At 52.2% G+C, this 17487-nt stretch overlaps 1 protein-coding gene across 4 annotated transcripts in view; it reads right to left on the bottom strand.

Moving 5' to 3' along the window:
* ADD1 (adducin 1) overlaps nt 1-17487 on the bottom strand; it is a 23148-nt gene extending 5661 nt beyond the window's left edge. For 2 of the 4 annotated variants that reach the window (XM_061553247.1, XM_061553250.1), the window contains exons 1-10: nt 17323-17487; nt 10234-10440; nt 7909-8068; nt 7511-7662; nt 7262-7342; nt 7016-7165; nt 5101-5244; nt 2575-2673; nt 2209-2385; nt 1371-1706 (exon numbers count right to left, since the gene is read on the bottom strand). In XM_061553247.1, coding sequence (XP_061409231.1) covers nt 1371-1706; nt 2209-2385; nt 2575-2673; nt 5101-5244; nt 7016-7165; nt 7262-7342; nt 7511-7662; nt 7909-8068; nt 10234-10431 — 1497 coding nt within the window. In that variant the 5' untranslated portion in view covers nt 10432-10440; nt 17323-17487. Of the gene's footprint in view, nt 1-1370; nt 1707-2208; nt 2386-2574; nt 2674-5100; nt 5245-7015; nt 7166-7261; nt 7343-7510; nt 7663-7908; nt 8069-10233; nt 10441-16950; nt 17124-17322 lie in introns of those variants that run through there. The other 2 variants (XM_061553249.1, XM_061553248.1) reach the window with 2 other exon arrangements.

The raw sequence follows: 17487 nt of genomic DNA, 5'->3' as shown, positions 1-17487 counted from the left end.
TGGGTCAAGCCAGGTCAGCCAGGCCAGCCAGGCCGTGTGAATAAAACAGTGCAGTAAGAGCCTTTGCCTATTCGAACACTGCAAGCCTAGCGGGGCCCCAGGCCCATGTGAGGGCACGAGGGGGGAGAGGCAACAGGAAGAGTGAAGCATAAGTAGCCAGAGGAGATGGTGTGAGAAAGAGAAAAAGAAAGAAGTCGTGAGAGGGGGAGAGAGAAAGGTGGCGATAGCAGGAGAGGGAGCAAGAGGCAGTGAGAGGAGAAAGATGTTGGGAAGAGGGAGGGAAAGAGGAAGTAGAGATGGACGGAGAGCACAGAGGAAGAGAGTGGGAGGGGAGTTGCCTGCACGGGTGGGAACACGGACCCCCCCCCCCCCCCCCACATGCGGGACACCGCCACGACCACACACACTAGGGCACGAGCAAGGGTAAACGGAACAATGCAAGCATAACAGAAAACAAACCATAAAAACACAGAAGTGAAACACAAAGATTGACCAAAGATGCAGGTTCTTCCATTTGCCTTCTCACGAGGGTTCGCTGTACATGCCCGAAGCCCCCACATCTAAACCAGACTAGAAATACGAGACCGCAGTATCTTAATAGAGAAATTATGACATGCAAGTTTTACAATACACTCATTAAAAAGAAACTGAAACAATGAAACAAAAATATACCCCAGGGTGCACGGAGGGCAAAATGAGCGTGCGGGCATGCAGCTGGCAAAATAACCCTCACTTGCAGTCACTCTCGGGGTCACAAGACGGCAAAGCCAAGCGGCGTATTCACGGCACCACCGGTGGAGAGAAGGCAACGCCGAGCCGCTACCCCGATCCGATGGCATCGTACGGTGGGGCGGGGGTCATCCCGATGAGTTGGGTCAAGTTTAAAAAAGAGTTCCATTCAGCAGTGGCGAGGGCACAAACTGTCATAAACATTAAAATATGTTCTCGTTACTAACGAGGTAATTAGACACGGGAGCAAAAACTCGCCTCACTCCAGGCTGAGGGGGGGGGGGGGTGACCAAGTGACCAAGAGGGCTATCGCTGGCTTGGGTTAGAGTTCAGGTTAGAATATGGGGATAACATTAGTGTTAGGGCTATGGTTAAGATTAGCTTCAGGATTAAGGACAGGACACGATGTGACGCGCCGATTTGACGAAAACAATTGGCACTGGCAGCCAAGACGGCGCTTATATTATGGATGAGCGCACCAAGCAATGTAAACTACCTCTCAGACATGGAGCCCGTCCCTTCACCCCGTGCCTCCACTCTACCAGCGGCCAAGCTCACAGTGACACCACCAAGACGGACCAGCATCAGCAGAAGCACTAGTAGCACAAGCAAAGTGTAACAAGTTGTAGAGAGGAACAGACCAAGCAGTTTGTGATACAGCTGGGCACGCAGACACCGGAGGAGAGGGAGGACGCCAGCGCGGGGGTTCGGTGTGTGTTGGGCGCCCACACCTTAGTCTTGGGGGCGCCCGCTCCGTTGCGCTGGTCCTGCGTGACCTCCACGCGCATGTAGGCATTGGGCGAGTTCAGCCAGCGAGTCTTGTCGCGCTGCTGCCGCGCGGCCAGAAACTTGAGCGGCGAGTGCACCATAGAGTCATCATCGAGCCCAAACGAGGTGGCTGGGATTTCCACCTCGCCGCGCTGGCGCGGGCGCTCCCTCATTACGGGATTTCTGTACGCGTAACCTGTACGGTAGCCCTGCACATGCGCACACATACACAAGCAGACACACAGCGCCATATCAGCCCAGACGTTCTGTCCCCTATGTACTATGTAAACAAATCCGCACGATCGATTGCACATTTTGATCCGCACTGCGAACTTCATCTCACACAGAAAACAATTCTGCTTATGAAGAGGACACACATTGGCATAAATGGATGTTTCAGTTTTAAGTGCAGTATAAATCTAAGTTATGGATGAGTGCCATTACATGTTTGATCAATTGACACCATGGACACATATCGGGCAATGGCACATCAGCCAATGGCCCTTCTTCCTCAAAAAAAGACAGAAGCCAGGGATATAGATTTCTAAGAGTTGGAGACTGCACCTAATACCAAGGGGCCTTAATTATATGAGTAACATGATACAATGTTGCTAGTAGATTGCATTGTGGGATTATTTGTTCTCTAAAATCTAGTTTAGGTCATCCACTGTTGCTTCCTCCGCTCCGCTTGCCCTCGTCCTCGGGACTCACCATGCTGTCCATCATGCGCATCAATGCCTCCAGCTCCTGCTCCCCGACGCCCCACGTATGCAAACCAGCCATGTTCACGTTGCCGTGAGTGACGATCCCTTGCGTACGCGCCCGCAGCTTCTCCTCATCGAGCAGGATCACGTTGTCGACGCTTCCGGCACTGGCCAGTGTGCGCACCTGTCGGAGGAAAAGGGGGTGGGGGGCACGGGGGAGTGAACCGCTGAGTCTTGGTGGGGGCACGCGTTGGCTGCGTGGGGCCACAGCGTGTCCAGATGCAACACCGGCCATAGGCCCGGCACGCTCGCGCACTCGGTGGGTGGGGGTCTCATAAACCCGGCCCCGGCCTTGCGTATCTCGCACACTCACCTGGACCTCGCAGGCCATCACGAGGTTGTATAGGTAGTGAAAAGCCTCCTCCACCGTTTCCCCCAGTGCCACCAACCCATGGTTCCTCAGGATCAGCACCTAGAGCCAGGAAGCAGGGGTTCATCACTCCACGGCTACAAGTCGATCGGGTATTGCATGTAGATGGTACCCACTCACACACGTGTTTCATCGCTGCAAAGTCATCACGGCCGTGCAGAGTCCCTATGGCCCAACACTGGGCTGATCGTCTGTCGGGTCACCGCGCACCGCGATACAGTGATACCATGACACATCGCACAATGTAAGGTCGTATTGTCTATCAAAATATAATTTCATTGTTGGTGATTTTTTTTTACACTTTAATCTTGTATTTTTAAAAAATGTTTTTTTAACACAATAGTTAATCATTATACATTTCTGCATTATGCATGAAACATGCTTGTGTTCCTGCATCCCTACTTCGTTGCCTACACTATTGCGGAAGTCCGTTTGAATATTTCCTTTGTAACCGACAGCACTTGCATTATAAGCATTACAGACTGTAAAGTTTAATAACTAAGCTCAGTGGGCCTTAACTGGTAAAATAAAATAGTTTATTCGTTTTAACAAGTAATCTTTATTCGTGCTGAAAGTATAGCAAAGCTCAAATGACCGTTAAGGTGCTCATCTTCTGTTTACAGCCACAAGAAAGTCATGGAAATTCTAATTTCGTACGGCCCGGTACTGTCTCTCCACAGGACAACCACTGTTTACTTCCCCACCAAGTGACCATCATTGTATTGACGCTAGAGGGATGATGGGCTGCGTCAACCCCCAACCAGGATTTGAACTCGGAACCCGATTGTGAGCCGCTCGCCCTACTGCCGAGACACCCGGGCCGGTTATACAGAGCTATGGTAATGTTATATCACGAGAGTCATCGTATCATGACAATAAAGCGAGGGAAAAAAGTATTTGATCCCCTGCTGATTTTGTACGTTTGCCCACTGACAAAGCAATGATCAGTCTATAATTTTAATGGTAGGTATATTTGAACAGTGAGAGACAGAATAACAACAACAAAATCCAGAAAAATGCATGACAAAAATGTTATAAATTGATTTGCATTTTCATGAGGGAAATAAGTATTTGACCCCCTCTCAATCAGAAAGATTTCTGGCTCCCAGGTGTCTTTTATACACGTAACGAGCTGAGATTAGGAGCACACTCTTAAAGGGAGTGCTCCTAATCTCAGCTTGTTACCTGTATAAAAGACACCTGTTCACCGAAGCAATCAATCAATCAGATTCCAAACTCTCCACCATGGCCAAGACCAAAGAGCTCTCCAAGGATGTCAGGGACAAGATTGTAGACCTACACAAGGCTGGAATGGGCTACAAGACCATCGCCAAGCAGCTTGGTGAGAAGGTGACAACAGTTGGTGCGATTATTTGCAAATGGAAAAAACACGAAAAAACGTCAATCTCCCTCGGCCTGGGGCTCCATGCAAGATCTCACCTCGTGGAGTTGCAATGATCATGAGAACGGTGAGGAATCAGCCCAGAACTACACAGGAGGATCTTGTCAATGATCTCAAGGCAGCTGGGACCATAGTCACCAAAAAAACAGTTGGTAACACACTACGCCGTGAAGGACTGAAATCCTGCAGCGCCCGCAAGGTCCCCCTGCTCAAGAAAGCACATATACATGCCCGCCTGAAGTTTGCCAATGAACATCTGAATGATTCAGAGGACAACTGGGTGAAAGTGTTGTGGTTAGATGAGATCAAAATGGAGCTCTTTGGTATCAACTCAACTCGCCGTGTTTGGAGGAGTAATGCTGCCTATGACCCCAAGAACACCATCCCCACCGTCAAACATGGAGGTGGAAACATTATGCTTAGGGGGTGTTTTTCTGCTAAGGGGACAGGACAACTTCACCGCATCAAAGGGACGATGGACGGGGCCATGTACCGCCAAATCTTGGGTGAGAACCTCCTTCCCTCAGCCAGGGCATTGGAAATGGGTCGTGGATGGGTATTCCAGCATGACAATGACCCAAAACACACGGCCAAGGCAACAAAGGAGTGGCTCAAAAAGAAGCACATTAAGGTCCTGGAGTGGCCTAGCCAGTCTTCAGACTTCAAAACCTTAATGACTTGGAGATGTGTGCAAACCTGGTGGCCAACTACAAGAAACGTCTGACCTCTGTGATTGCCAACAAGGGTTTTGCCACCAAGTACTAAGTCATGTTTTGCAGAGGGGTCAAATACTTATTTCCCTCATTAAAATGCAAATAAATTTATAACATTTTTGACATGCGTTTTTCTGGATTTTGTTGTTGTTATTCTGTCTCTCACTGTTCAAATAAACCTACCATTAAAATTATAGACTGATCATTTCTTTGTCAGTGGGCAAACGTACAAAATCAGCAGGGGATCAAATACTTTTTTCCCTCAATATATATGCTTCTGCAAGGCCACACATCGCAGGCCACGGGCTCCAGCGTCACGGCGGCGTTGCAGGCGTTGCCCCCATCGCTACCTACCTTGCTGGTCGGGCCAAGGTTCTTCTGCAGGTTGGCCTTCTCCTCATCATCGACGAGAATGCCCTCATAGTCGTGGTATGTCACCTCTCCCAGTATCATGGCCTCCTGTGAGATGGGCAGCAGCCCACACTTCATAGCCGACACCTGTGAGTGGGCAGCATCAACCACAATGATGGGGTGAGTGGGTGAGAAGGTTTGTGAAGTTTGTGAGATTTGCGAGGAAGTGGTTGAGTAGATGGATCAGGGGTGAGTATGTGAGTCTGTGGCAGTGTTGGACATGCCCATCAAGCATTTGGTATCAATTAAAAAAACGATTACACATGCAATACAGTAATAAAATTGTGAAACCATCTGCGTTGCTACACTGAACATAAAAAGCACCACACACATCTATTCTACGAATACAAGAACAAGCATTATAATTAGTGTGTAATTTATTCATCATGTGATTATTAGGTAGATGGGTTGCCAATACAGCAGCATGCTTACAGTGGTTGGGGGATTGTAGCTGCCAACACAGTGGCCGTGGCCAACAGAAGGAAGGAGCTAAGACATCAGTGAGTGAATACAGCAAACCCTCTCTATCCCATACCTGTCAACCCATACGGTTTACCTGTATTCTTGTACAGGGAAATTGAGTTTTCAGGTCCATATGGCGTACAGCCATTTTCAATACGGGAAAACATATATGTTTTGTCTATTTGTGTTTCTCCCTTGTGATGGGACTTTGTAGGATGAACGCTGAGATTTATAAGAGCACGGAGTGACCAATAATGTCTGAATTTGTCTGTAATAAGGTAGGCACTGATAAGGGGTTGACAGGTATGCTGTCCGTGACGGTTACATTGAACACGCTCGCGAATGCAGAAACCTTGTTCAAATGGGATAAATGGGGCTATGTTCCTGGTACTATTCAACATATGTGATAAATGATAAATGTTTAATAGCAATTACTACAATAAATACATAATTTAATATAAAGAACACTTTTTTTATTACGTTTGATGATGACGCTTTGACGATGAAGGAGGTAGTGGTGAGGAATTCAGGAGGATGACTCCTCGGGAGATGCAGGTGTTTCATAACAACGCCACGCAGTTGTTATCATTTTAGCGCTCTGGGGCGGTAGCGATAGATGCAACACTTTCCCTGATTGCATCTGTGTTATTTTCAAATGGACCTTACAGTCGACTCGTTTATACCAAAATGTATAAACGAGTAGACTAAGTTCGTATGAAGTAAAAATGCAAAATAGCGAGTCCGAGCGGGATTACTGCGAGACTTGAGGACTAAACGGGCCGCCAACAGGGGGTCGTGCCTAATCTTCGCAGACAAGTTTCAAATGTATCAACATTCTGCACGCACCTGTGGGTGGTCTCGCACTACGTACACCCGCAAACACTGGAGTCCGGTGGGTCGCGAATAGGGAACTAGTACACATTTATCAGCTTACAAATATGTGAAAACTCGCAAATCCAGAACTCTCGCATAGTGCGGGTTTACTGGACTTGCAAGTCGATGGCCCAGCCATGTCACTGAATACAGAGATTTATAAGGAACACGTGCAGTACACAACAGTGGCCAACAGGGGGGAGTTGTGTTATGGAATGTTAAGCAAAGTTTAACATTCCCAAGAACAGATAATTGCGGTCATGATATAATTTGATTAGAAAAAATGTTTTTATACATTTTCAAACATGGATGGTACATGATACACATATGTACATAGACAGTGATGGGTGAATGAATGAGGTGGTAAATGGGTGAATTCATGTATGCCTGGTTTGAGAGGGTAGATGGATTCAAGGAGGGATTAGATGGGTGGGTTAATTCATGAATGTGTGAGTGAATGGATGGACGAGTGAGTAGGTAAGTGCTGTGTGTGCGACTGAGGGGGCGTGACGAGATTACTTACGGCCGTGCCGGCAGGTGTATGCACGTGGATCACACATTTGATATCGGGCCGCGCGGCGTAGATGGCGGAGTGCAGCGTGAACCCCGCCTGGTTAATGCCAAGGTTGGTGCTTCCACGGTCAACTATCTCACCCTGCAGGTTCACCTTAACCTGCACACGCGTTAACAGCACCGGCAAAAATCTTTAAACAAACAAATAAAACATATAGCACGTGGGAAGGGCTTCAACTGAGATGTGAGCTCTTACCAGGCTGGAGGCTGTAACCTCGCTGAAGAGGAGACCGAATGGGATGAGCAGGAAGTGCTCCTGCTCCTTGTTCACTCTCGCCTGCACACACCACATGGAACCAGCAACACAACACGAGCCAACATCTCAACCACACCGCGCCACACCACGCACTGTCAGGGTGGTACAAGCCGTGGCGCTAACACCAAGGGTGAACCCGTGACGCCCTTGGGCAACGAGCAGTAGTGCGGTGGCCATGTTGAGGCTCACGCTGAGATGGTTGTAGATGAGCTGCGACCAGCCGTAGAGGTCCACCAAGCGGTAGACGGCCGCCAGCTTGCAGCGCAGCAGCTTCTCCCCTTTCACGTAGGTGCTCGACTCGGAGCCACGCAGGTCATTGATGGGGATCACCATCCCGACTCCTGCTCCACAACCCGTCCGGGGGCAAGGCGGCAGCGAGGGCGGCGAGATTGGGGCAGGAGGGTGGCACGCAACACATCCACACATGTGGGACACCGTTAAGGACATCACCCTCCACGTATGAGTCAACCCCCCCCCTGTCCAACTAATTAAGGCCATGAGAGGGGAGTTGCGGTGTTTCCTGCAGCAGCATGACATCACCGGCGATTGAGGATCGTGGTTGTGCTGTGTTGTCTTGCGTGCGTTACCCATGTTGAGCCCCGTGATGCCACTGGCCGAGGGTGTAGGGCACGGCCCAGGAGCTGTCAGCATGTAGTCTGCGATCTGCTGCAGTGCCTTCAGCCCGGAGATGTCCTTTCCCTTCTTCATCGTCTCCTGGATCAGCGATTCCAGCTCATCCCGGAAGGCCTGAGAGTGACAAAAGCAACAGAAAACAAAGAGGTCTTTCAACGGCTTTCAGCGGAGTGTAGGCCACCTTTTCCCTCTTGTGATGTTGCTGCCCTCAAACAAACGAGGTCCTCCCTTCACCCAAAATCAGCGAGGGTTGTGGAGGAACTTGGCAAGAACCCAAAAACATGATTGAATGGAGCTCTTCTATTTCTGGATAAATACCAGGAGATCTTCGTTGTTTTAAGCCGGCGAGCAGCACAATGTACGGCTCACATTGTTGGGCCCCCACCGTCTTTAAACATAACCACGACTTGGCACACAGTGAAGGAGTTTCAGGCATGGGGCAAAGAGCCTGAGACCACTCGCTACAAATGCGGTTTAGGTTACAGCTGTATGCATTTCCCTCACAGATGGGAATAGCCTTGGAACTAAACATTCCTTGACAAAAATTAAAATTGCGCAATATGTAGCCACAAAAAAGAATATACAAACACAGCAAACCACTCACCAAGCCCAAGACAAACACCCAGGCCCCGCCCATTGCAGCACACGCCAAAAGCACAAGGTGCCATGGAAATATCTCAAACAACCCCTTCATCGCCGAAGACAGAGTGGCCCAATGAGCAAGGTCAATGTTTTAAAATGGAACGAGAACAAGATGTATAAAAATGTAACAACGCTGTAAAGAGGGACTTCTGAGCACTTTGGGAACACGAACTGCAGCCCCTGAGAGTCACTCAGCGCAAACAGGACTTGGTGAATGGTTAACCTTGTAACCTTGCGGTGCAGAGTTCCCACTGCTTCACAGGCACCACACTCCCCAACCCCAACTCTTGGCACAGATCAGCATCGCAGCCAAGGGTCAACACCACTCACATGGCTATGCTGCCGCAGGGCACCGTGAACCAGTACAGTACAGCACGTCCTCCCCCAGCTCCAATCGCAGCAATGTGGACTTTACACTGAATCCGGAACCCAGCCACTGAGAAGCGCACGATGAAGACCCAAAGCCACAAAAAACAAGAGTGGCTCCCTCTAATAGGGTGCATGGCTCCGCATTCAGATCCCACATGGGGGCTTCGGGCCAATTCCGTGTAACGGCAGCCATCCCCCCTTGACCCTACCTGCTGGAGTCTAAGCGCCATGGGGGAGTGACGTGGGACGATGAGCCCTGCCTGAGCAGCACTCAGTGACCCGCCGTCGAGTGCTCACAACCCGAGCGGAGATTTTTCGTTCGTGGGATTAACAGCAACGCACGCCACTCTCTGGCCCCTGTGCGGTGACACCTTGGTCACCGTTGGGCAACCGTTCGCCAAGAACGTAGCACAGGAAGCTACAATGCGCAGTGTCGCAGCAAGCGAGCGATGCTCAGGCAACCTCCCAAGCACAGGCAGGCACCACACTGAGGCACAGAGTAGGCGGGGAGAGGAACGGGGAGGGCGGGACACGTTTCAGCCCATTAATGTTTGATAGAAAATGGTTAGTGGCCATTAGTGACAGGCTCCAGGTTTTATTCCGCCAATATGGACTCCAGTGATTGGCTGAGTGGGATTGGGCGGGGGGTGGGTCCCTTGGGGTCTTTGAGTGAGTCACAGGGTAGGGGAGGGGAGCGTGCCATTTACGCAATGACATCACTGGCCATTGCAACACCCACACCAACGCACTCGGCGATACCGATCTTCTGGACACACAAGTCAAACGTTTTGCATATAAGAGGGTTTGTGTGTAGCATGGTGCAATGTGGCGGCGCATGACATGGCACCGTGTGGTGTGTAACATGGCCCTCGGTTACACGTCGGCAGTATGTGTGGTGCAGTGCAATGTTTGCCTGTGGCGTGCGAGGTAGCGCCGTGTTGTGCTGCGTGGTGCGTGATGTGGTGTAGTACTTGTATGAAATGTGATCTGATGCTGTACGGTTCTACATACTCTGTGATTTGATGCTGTGTTGTAGAATGTGGCGCTGCGTCATGTAATATGGTGTGGTACAATTTGTGTGTGGTGTGTAGTGGTGCGTGCAGTGGTGCGGGATAGTATATGTGTAGTGTGTGATCCGGTGCTGTATGGAGCAGTGTGGTGTGTGCAATAGTCTAGTATATGTGTGGCATGTGATATGGTGCTGTGTGGTGTGTGCAGTGGTGGGTGTGATGCCAGACTGTGTGCTATCCTGTGGCTCGACGCGGTACCGGGCTCTGCAGAATGACGGACACGCGCTTGCGCTGCTCCATCATGTTGAAATCCTGCCGCAGGTCGGCAGCCATGTTTCGCTCGCGGAGGAACTCGGGGTCATCCATCCGGTCCAAGTAGCTCTCTCTGGGGGGCTCTGCAGCCACGGGCGCCACCTCCACCACCCCGCCTCCCTCCTGGCCCGAGTCCCCGTTCATCGTTCTTCACTGCACGCACACATACATACACAAAAAATTCAGCCCATCCCTCCCCCCCTACCGTACATTTACCCAACATGGGCTAAAGCACATAACCACTTCCAGTCACAGCTGCAACCTTGCCCACGGGCGAGGGGCAGTGTTATGCAGCAGGGGTTATAGCGCAGCCGTGGGCAGTGACTGAACATGAATTGTCCACCAATTACGATGACAAACCGCACCGCGTTGCTGATGAAGCAGCTGTAAACCTTTACAGATGTGGAGGATAATGAAACAATAAAACCTGCCTGCAATAAATAACGTAAAGCAAACAGAATTGCGTTCACCGATTAAAATGACTCTGTGAATGATCTTCCATCTCTAAGCCAATTTTATCAGGTCAGTACAGGGCTGCCATCCCCATAGTCGGTCTACACAATCAGAAATGCTAGTTCTACAGACAAAAACAAATCCTGAGCAAAGTGTAGTTATTTATTAGTGTTCGCCAGACGAATGTAACGCATGTGCTGTTTAATTTTACTGCCGCCAAAACGCCAACCCGCTCTGTCTCCAGGCCAACCGTTTGTGGGGCTGAGAGCTCTTCCAGGGCGAAACGAGCCAAGTGGCGCTCGTGATAATCATCAACGTTCGGCTCTGGATATAAAACAGACATGTGGAAACCCGCCGGGTAAAATGGAACATTACACAACGCCACGCGAGACCCACCCACAGTTTCTGTTTCCCCACGGTTAGGCTGCGCTGCGCTGCGATGCTGCTAGACTCTCCAAGAAGATCTCATCCAACCTCCATCATTAGACGCCTTTCCGGCTTCGTACCACGCCGAGTAGAATTTTATTCTGTCTGTTTTCTGTTATCAACAGTAGGCGGTGTTTCCGGCACCCTATTTATTACCACCAACCCGCAATAAGCAATCTCTCATCCAGCCTGCGATTTTCTTCCGCTTTGTTAGTTCGTTACAAACCCAGACAGCTGGGACTTGTTTGAGTCAGAGACTACATCAAACCCACATATCAAAGCCACACAGCAAACCAAAAGAGCAGTCCCATTGCAATAATTAGTGCAAAATAACGTACAATGGATTATACATATATCTGAACAATGGACCCTCCTGAAAAAATATTGAGATACTACGAGGCTTTCCTGGATATATAAAAGGGAATTATTGTTACCCAAGATACCACTGAGCCACCAGACAGCACTGCTTAAGTCTCAACCCTACACGACACTACCCCCCCTCGAAGCCAGTTTGGTTCCCTTTTCCTGATGCCTTAATGGGAACCTCCATTATCAATATCATGCTGCCCATGCACTCATTTTATACGAACTTCACTGGAAACTCCCTTGGGCCAAGCGACCCCGCACACCACTCCGACTGGGCAAAATGGTGCACGGTGAATAATCCCGTTCATCTCCGGTCACAGGCAGTGGTCGGTACAGAAGCTCAAGTTTGGCAGCATTTGGGATACCGAGCTGGCAGTCATGACAGGGGGTGTTAACGCGTGAAATGTGAAGCAGCCAGGTGCTTTCGGACATCATCAGGGAGTGAACGCTCACACGCAAGGACATGGTGCATGAGCAGCCAGGAATCCTCTGGCACAAACCTCTGCAGGGTGGAATCCCATCCCACGGCACCAACACCCTGGCATCACGCACTATATGTCACCAGGACCTGCGATTGTTCGCCAAGTGCGCAGTTGGCAAATCTTTACACTCCCAACAAGCAGCACGACAACGCTGGCCCCTCCAGTAACAGACAAGGGAGTACCGTGTGAGAGAAGAGAAAAGTGTGCAGGTTTGCCAGTTCACACGGCAGTTCCAACACCATCGAAAATAATCAGAAGCTCGGCTGACCCCCCGAACCTGAGCTCATGCCAGCAATTAAATGTTCCCATCACGTGTGGTCGCAATTACCGCAGGGCTGCAAACACCACACAGAACTTGGAGCACACGTCACGGCCATTGACAATCCATTATCGTTACGCAACCTCCAACTGGTAATTTGATCAATAAAACAATTACTGTACGAGGCATAACGAAACACCACTTGCCAGCATCTCTTGCTGTGACCACGAAGATAAGTGAGCTCTGGGCTGCCTCGCATAAAACCCAGATGGCACAGCACTGCCATTATCTTACTGAACCATGTATCTTGCGTTCCAAAGTGGTTAGCACATGCTGTAATGTTTTCTGGTATAAACAGTGGACATAGCTTTGCTTTCCCTAATCGATGCCTCTGCATTGGTCCAATGTAGTCAGACTCCTACCGGTGATACTCTGTGACCGTGCAGGTGTGTTTGCGAGTGCAGGTCGTTGGAATAAGCTTGTGTTGGAGTTTTGCAATTTAAAAAAAATCTTAAATTAAAACTCATTTCTTTAGAGTTGCGTTTTGTGTTTAATTTGTCTTTCTGCACCTCGAATTAGCGGTTGGCTACGTACGGTGCAAAATAAGTCCAACATACAGTGCTTGTTAAATTGAACTTATGTTGGAATGAGGAAGTTTTGCAGAGAGTGGAGTGTGTGTTTGATAGCGTGGGTATTCTTGTTCTGGAATGTTTGTTGTTGGATTTGGTGTGTGCTTTTGGGAGTATTTGTACTGTAGTGTGTTTAGTTCAGAGCAGTGGTGTAGTAGTTAGTACATTGTGCTACAAACAAGGAAACTTTAAATCTGATTCCCAGCTATGCTAACATTAGTGGCGAGTGATATCAGAACCGGTCCTACCTCACTCACTTCACGTGACTTCAAATGTTACCTCACCTAGGATCCGTGCTGTGCTGCTGTCAGCACCACTTGTGAATAGTGGCTGTTGCTGAAGTGTGTCGGAGTGAGCATGTATTGGAGTGGGGGAGCGGTAGTGTAGCGGTTAGCGCACTGCGCTATGAGCCCGGCGACCAGAGTCCGATTCCCACTCACCGCCAACACCAGTGACGAATATCTGAACCGGTCTTGGTCCTCCCCTAGGTCGACTCGGCCTCAAATGAGTACTTGGTACAGTGAAAAAACATCGCCACTGGGGAGACAAAGACAATCGGACGTGGTGCTAGCCACCTACCGCCTCGTGTGCTATGCCGGCCTTCATAGGTGCTGGCCAACAGCACTTGCCCCAACAGTTTGTTAAGGCTGTACGGGGGATCTTTGTCTATGTGTATTGGAGTGAATGCGCGAGAACAAGACCATGTGCGCACGCGCAACGAATGAAGTGTCCACACACAACACACAATGAAGGCAGGAAGTTCGGAGCCCCCTTTCCTGCCTCCAGCACTGTCTTCCTGCAGCCGATGTGGCCCCGGGGCCCGACACCCATTGTCATCTTTCTTAGGGGGCAGTGCTCTTATAGCGAAATCCTGCCACATGCAAACACACCTACTTACTTTGTAGGGCTGCAGTGTGGTGGAGAGCCAGCCAATTCATTTTGCATGGTGTTAAATGCAAGGGTCCGCATTGTGATGCTAATGAGCTATCGGTACAATTTACACTGCGCGGCTCTCAAAGCCTTGAGTGAAGTAAATCAAGGCACACAAAAACATTGCGCCACCTGCAACTTGTTCAGATGAAGCTAGACATGGGAGTCCAGCCTGTGTGCTGCTCCATATGCACAGAAATGAGATGCAGTTCTCTCGACTGCAGTGAGCTCTGCACCAAAACGAGTGGACAATTAAAGAGGCCTCTGCTTCTCGCATGAATTATTACGGCTATGCAACTCGTAAAAGCAATCGCGAACTGCAGCAAGCCACCACCGCACGCACGTGTAATCTGAAGCAGCTCCTGCACATTGCAATATAAATCGGCAGTGCTGTAAATCCACGACGAGCGCTATAAAACTCCCACTGCCTTTACACGGAGCAGCATCGGCGGCCACTGTTTGAGACCAAAGCCCAGCCACTGGCTGACATCAGCCACTGGCAGAGACCAGAGACCAGCCACTGGCAGAGACCTGAGACCAGCCACTGTTTGAGACCAGAGACCAGCCACTGGCAGAGACCAGAGACCAGCCACTGGCTGAGACCAGAGACCAGAGACCAGCCACTGGCTGAGACCAGAGACCAGAGACCAGCCACTGGCAGAGACCAGAGACCAGCCACTGTTTGAGACCAGAGACCAGCCACTGGCTGAAACCAGAGACCAGTCACTGGCAGAGACCAGGCACTGGCGGAGACCAGAGACCAGCCACTGTTTGAGACCAGAGACCAGCCACTGGCAGACACCAGCCACTGTTTGAGACCAGAGACCAGCCACTGTTTGAGACCAGAGACCAGCCACTGGCAAAGACCAGAGACCAGCCACTGGCAGAGACCAGAGACCAGCCACTGGCTGGGACCAGAGACCAGAGACCAGCCACTGGCGGAAACCAGAGACCAGCCACTGGCAGAGACCAGAGACCAGCCACTGGCAGAGACCAGAGACCAGCCACTGGCAGAGACCAGAGACCAGAGACCAGCCACTGGCGGAGACCAGAGACCAGCCACTGGCTGAGACCAGAGACCAGCCACTGGCAGAGACCAGCCACTGGCTAGGACCAGAGACCAGAGACCAGCCACTGGCGGAGACCAGAGACCAGCCACTGGCAGAGACCAGCCACTGGCTAGGACCAGAGACCAGCCACTGGCGGAGACCAGAGACCAGCCACTGGCTGAGACCAGAGACCAGAGACCAGCCACTGGCAGAGACCAGCCACTGGCTGGGAACAGAGACCAGCCACTGGCTGGGCTGAACACTACCAGCTGCCACGGGTCCCGTCACAGGCGCCTCCACGCGCTGCGTGTTCACGTTAAGTCCACGCAATCCGGGGAGCATATCCCGCCCCTCCTGACTGAACCCAATGCTCTTGCACGACCTTCCCCGGGGTGCATTTATAAACCAAACAAAACTGGACCCAGCCGGCGAGCCATTGCGATGACTCCCAGATTACAACGTAGAGGCATTAGGCATAATCACCCGCACGTGTGAAAACATTTTCTGCTCGCGCACTGTAAGCGATACTGATTGTGCAGCCACCACCAACTCCGTAGATTGTCCCCAACTCTCGGTTTACGCGGATACGAATAAAAGGAAATGTCACACGACAGCCTGGCGATAACACGAGGGCCCTGCGAGATGACTTTGAGCGGCAGATTCCAGCCGATGGCTTCACAACAGTGGATCCGGAAATCGAGCGACCTCGCACATCTCTGGGAAACCGAGCCCAGTTGAGGAATCCGATAAACCGCCCCCATTGTGTGTGGTTCCTGCTCAGACAAGATGGGAGTTCCGTGCCGGCATCTGCACACAGCGCCTGGGGGGGGGGGGCTGGACCAGCCTCCCTCCCGGGACATCGCTCGCACGCAAGCGGCGCAAAGTGCAGCGTGTGAAGAATGAACGCCCAACCCAAGGCAACGACGACAACGACGCGCCTGGCCTGGAGAACACGGCCGTAACTTCAGGCAACTGCAGAGGGGCTTTTACCAATTTCTAATTAACACGGCAAATTCAGTCACAAGCATAGCCACCCCATGTGGAGTTTCAGCACTGATGGGGCACCCCAACAACACAGAGACCCCACTAATCAGATAACCCGCCACTTTCAGGGACCCGTCTGCCTCCACCGCACTCTGCTCTCTGCTCATGTGCCCGCTACGCAGCCTTAATGGAGCACAAATAATTCGCTCGCCGAAGGCTGCAGAGAGCAGGGCCGCCACCCTCCCCCCGCTCCGCGGAACTTCGGGAACCCGCAGCGGGCGGGAGCCGTCCCCACGGGATTGTTTCGGCGTCGCTCGCCGCTCCTGGGAACTGCAAATTGGCTCGACTTGGCTCGACTCGCCACCCCGCACGCCTTTTTGTTCGGTGCCCAAAGGGGCGAGCGTGGAGGAAGGAGGCAGGCACAGGGTACCCCGGGTCGCCTCTCCCTCCCCGCGCGTCCTCCTCTTGCGTGCCCGTGATGGAGGCAAGAGCCATCGAGAAGCCACTCGAGTCGGGGGCGAACAATGGAACCCACTCGGCGTGAATGTGAACGACACAGCGCCGCCGCCTCCTCCTCCTCCTCCCCGTGCTGCGCCGTCCCTCGCTGCCCCGAGATCCTGGAACGAGGGGGCCAAGGGGACCAGAGGATCCGGCCCCACGGAGACCCACACCCAGACCCCCGCCATGATCCGCGGGTCCCCGTTACCTTAACCTATGGCTCGGCAGGCGTCAAGTCACCACCACCCCGAGCCATGCATATTAACGTGATAAACAATTAATCACGACGCTGCGATTTATTTTAAATTCCCACACGCGCGGCCTCTTGTTCACCTCGGCCACGAGAGGTCGGGGCCCCTGGGGCACAAATCCCCGCCGGTGTCGCCTCGGTGGCCACCCGCCCATCGCTGTCGGCCCTGCTCTGGCGGCAACGCGGTCAGGTAAACGACCTCGGTGATGGGCACGACGAGGGCCCGTCCCTGCATTGCCCTCTCAACGAGGCTGCTCTCTGCTCTGGTCTTGCCCATGGATCTGCTGCCTTGATCCTGGGTTTGCCCATGAAAATGCGTTGCTCGCGCTTTTCCCACCATGCTGCCTTGCCCCCTTCGCCTTGCCCCGAGCCTTTCCCTGCCCCCCACGTGGATGCGGCACGGCCCAGGGCGGACGCGTAACCCAAACCGCGGCCGCGTGCTCCGCGTGAAAGGCGGCCAGCGACCTCGCGTTGGAGTCGGGGGGGGGGGGGGTCTCTCGCGCCGCGGGGACCCGGGAGCCGAACCGCGCGCTGGGCCCCGGCGGGGCGGAGCCTCGCCAGGGAGTCGCCTCTGCGCGCTGGGACCGTTATCCGCGACGCTCCCTCACGGCACGGACGCAACGAGACCGCGATGCCGCGGTCGCGGCATAACCCGGGAGCGTCGGTCGGGATGATCGCCGCGGCTCCGAGGTGCCAGGGACCCACTCACCTGGGTGCGGTCGCGGGGCCAGAGTGGTGAGGACGCACTGCGGACAGCGGACGAACACCGCCTCCAGCGCTAGGCGCGCAGCGGCTCGGGGAGGGGCGGGGCGCGTCACCGCGCGGAGCGATACGACGAGCCGGACGGGCTCGGCGACCAATCGGATCGAGCCTG

Source organism: Lethenteron reissneri, chromosome 17 (genome assembly GCF_015708825.2).
Source record: "Lethenteron reissneri isolate LAM-NWPU_2019-01 chromosome 17, ASM1570882v1, whole genome shotgun sequence".
In the NCBI taxonomy this organism is placed as follows: Eukaryota; Metazoa; Chordata; class Hyperoartia; order Petromyzontiformes; family Petromyzontidae; genus Lethenteron; species Lethenteron reissneri.
Note: the sequence above shows the minus strand (reverse complement) of the source record. Positions and strands in the feature narration are given on the sequence as shown.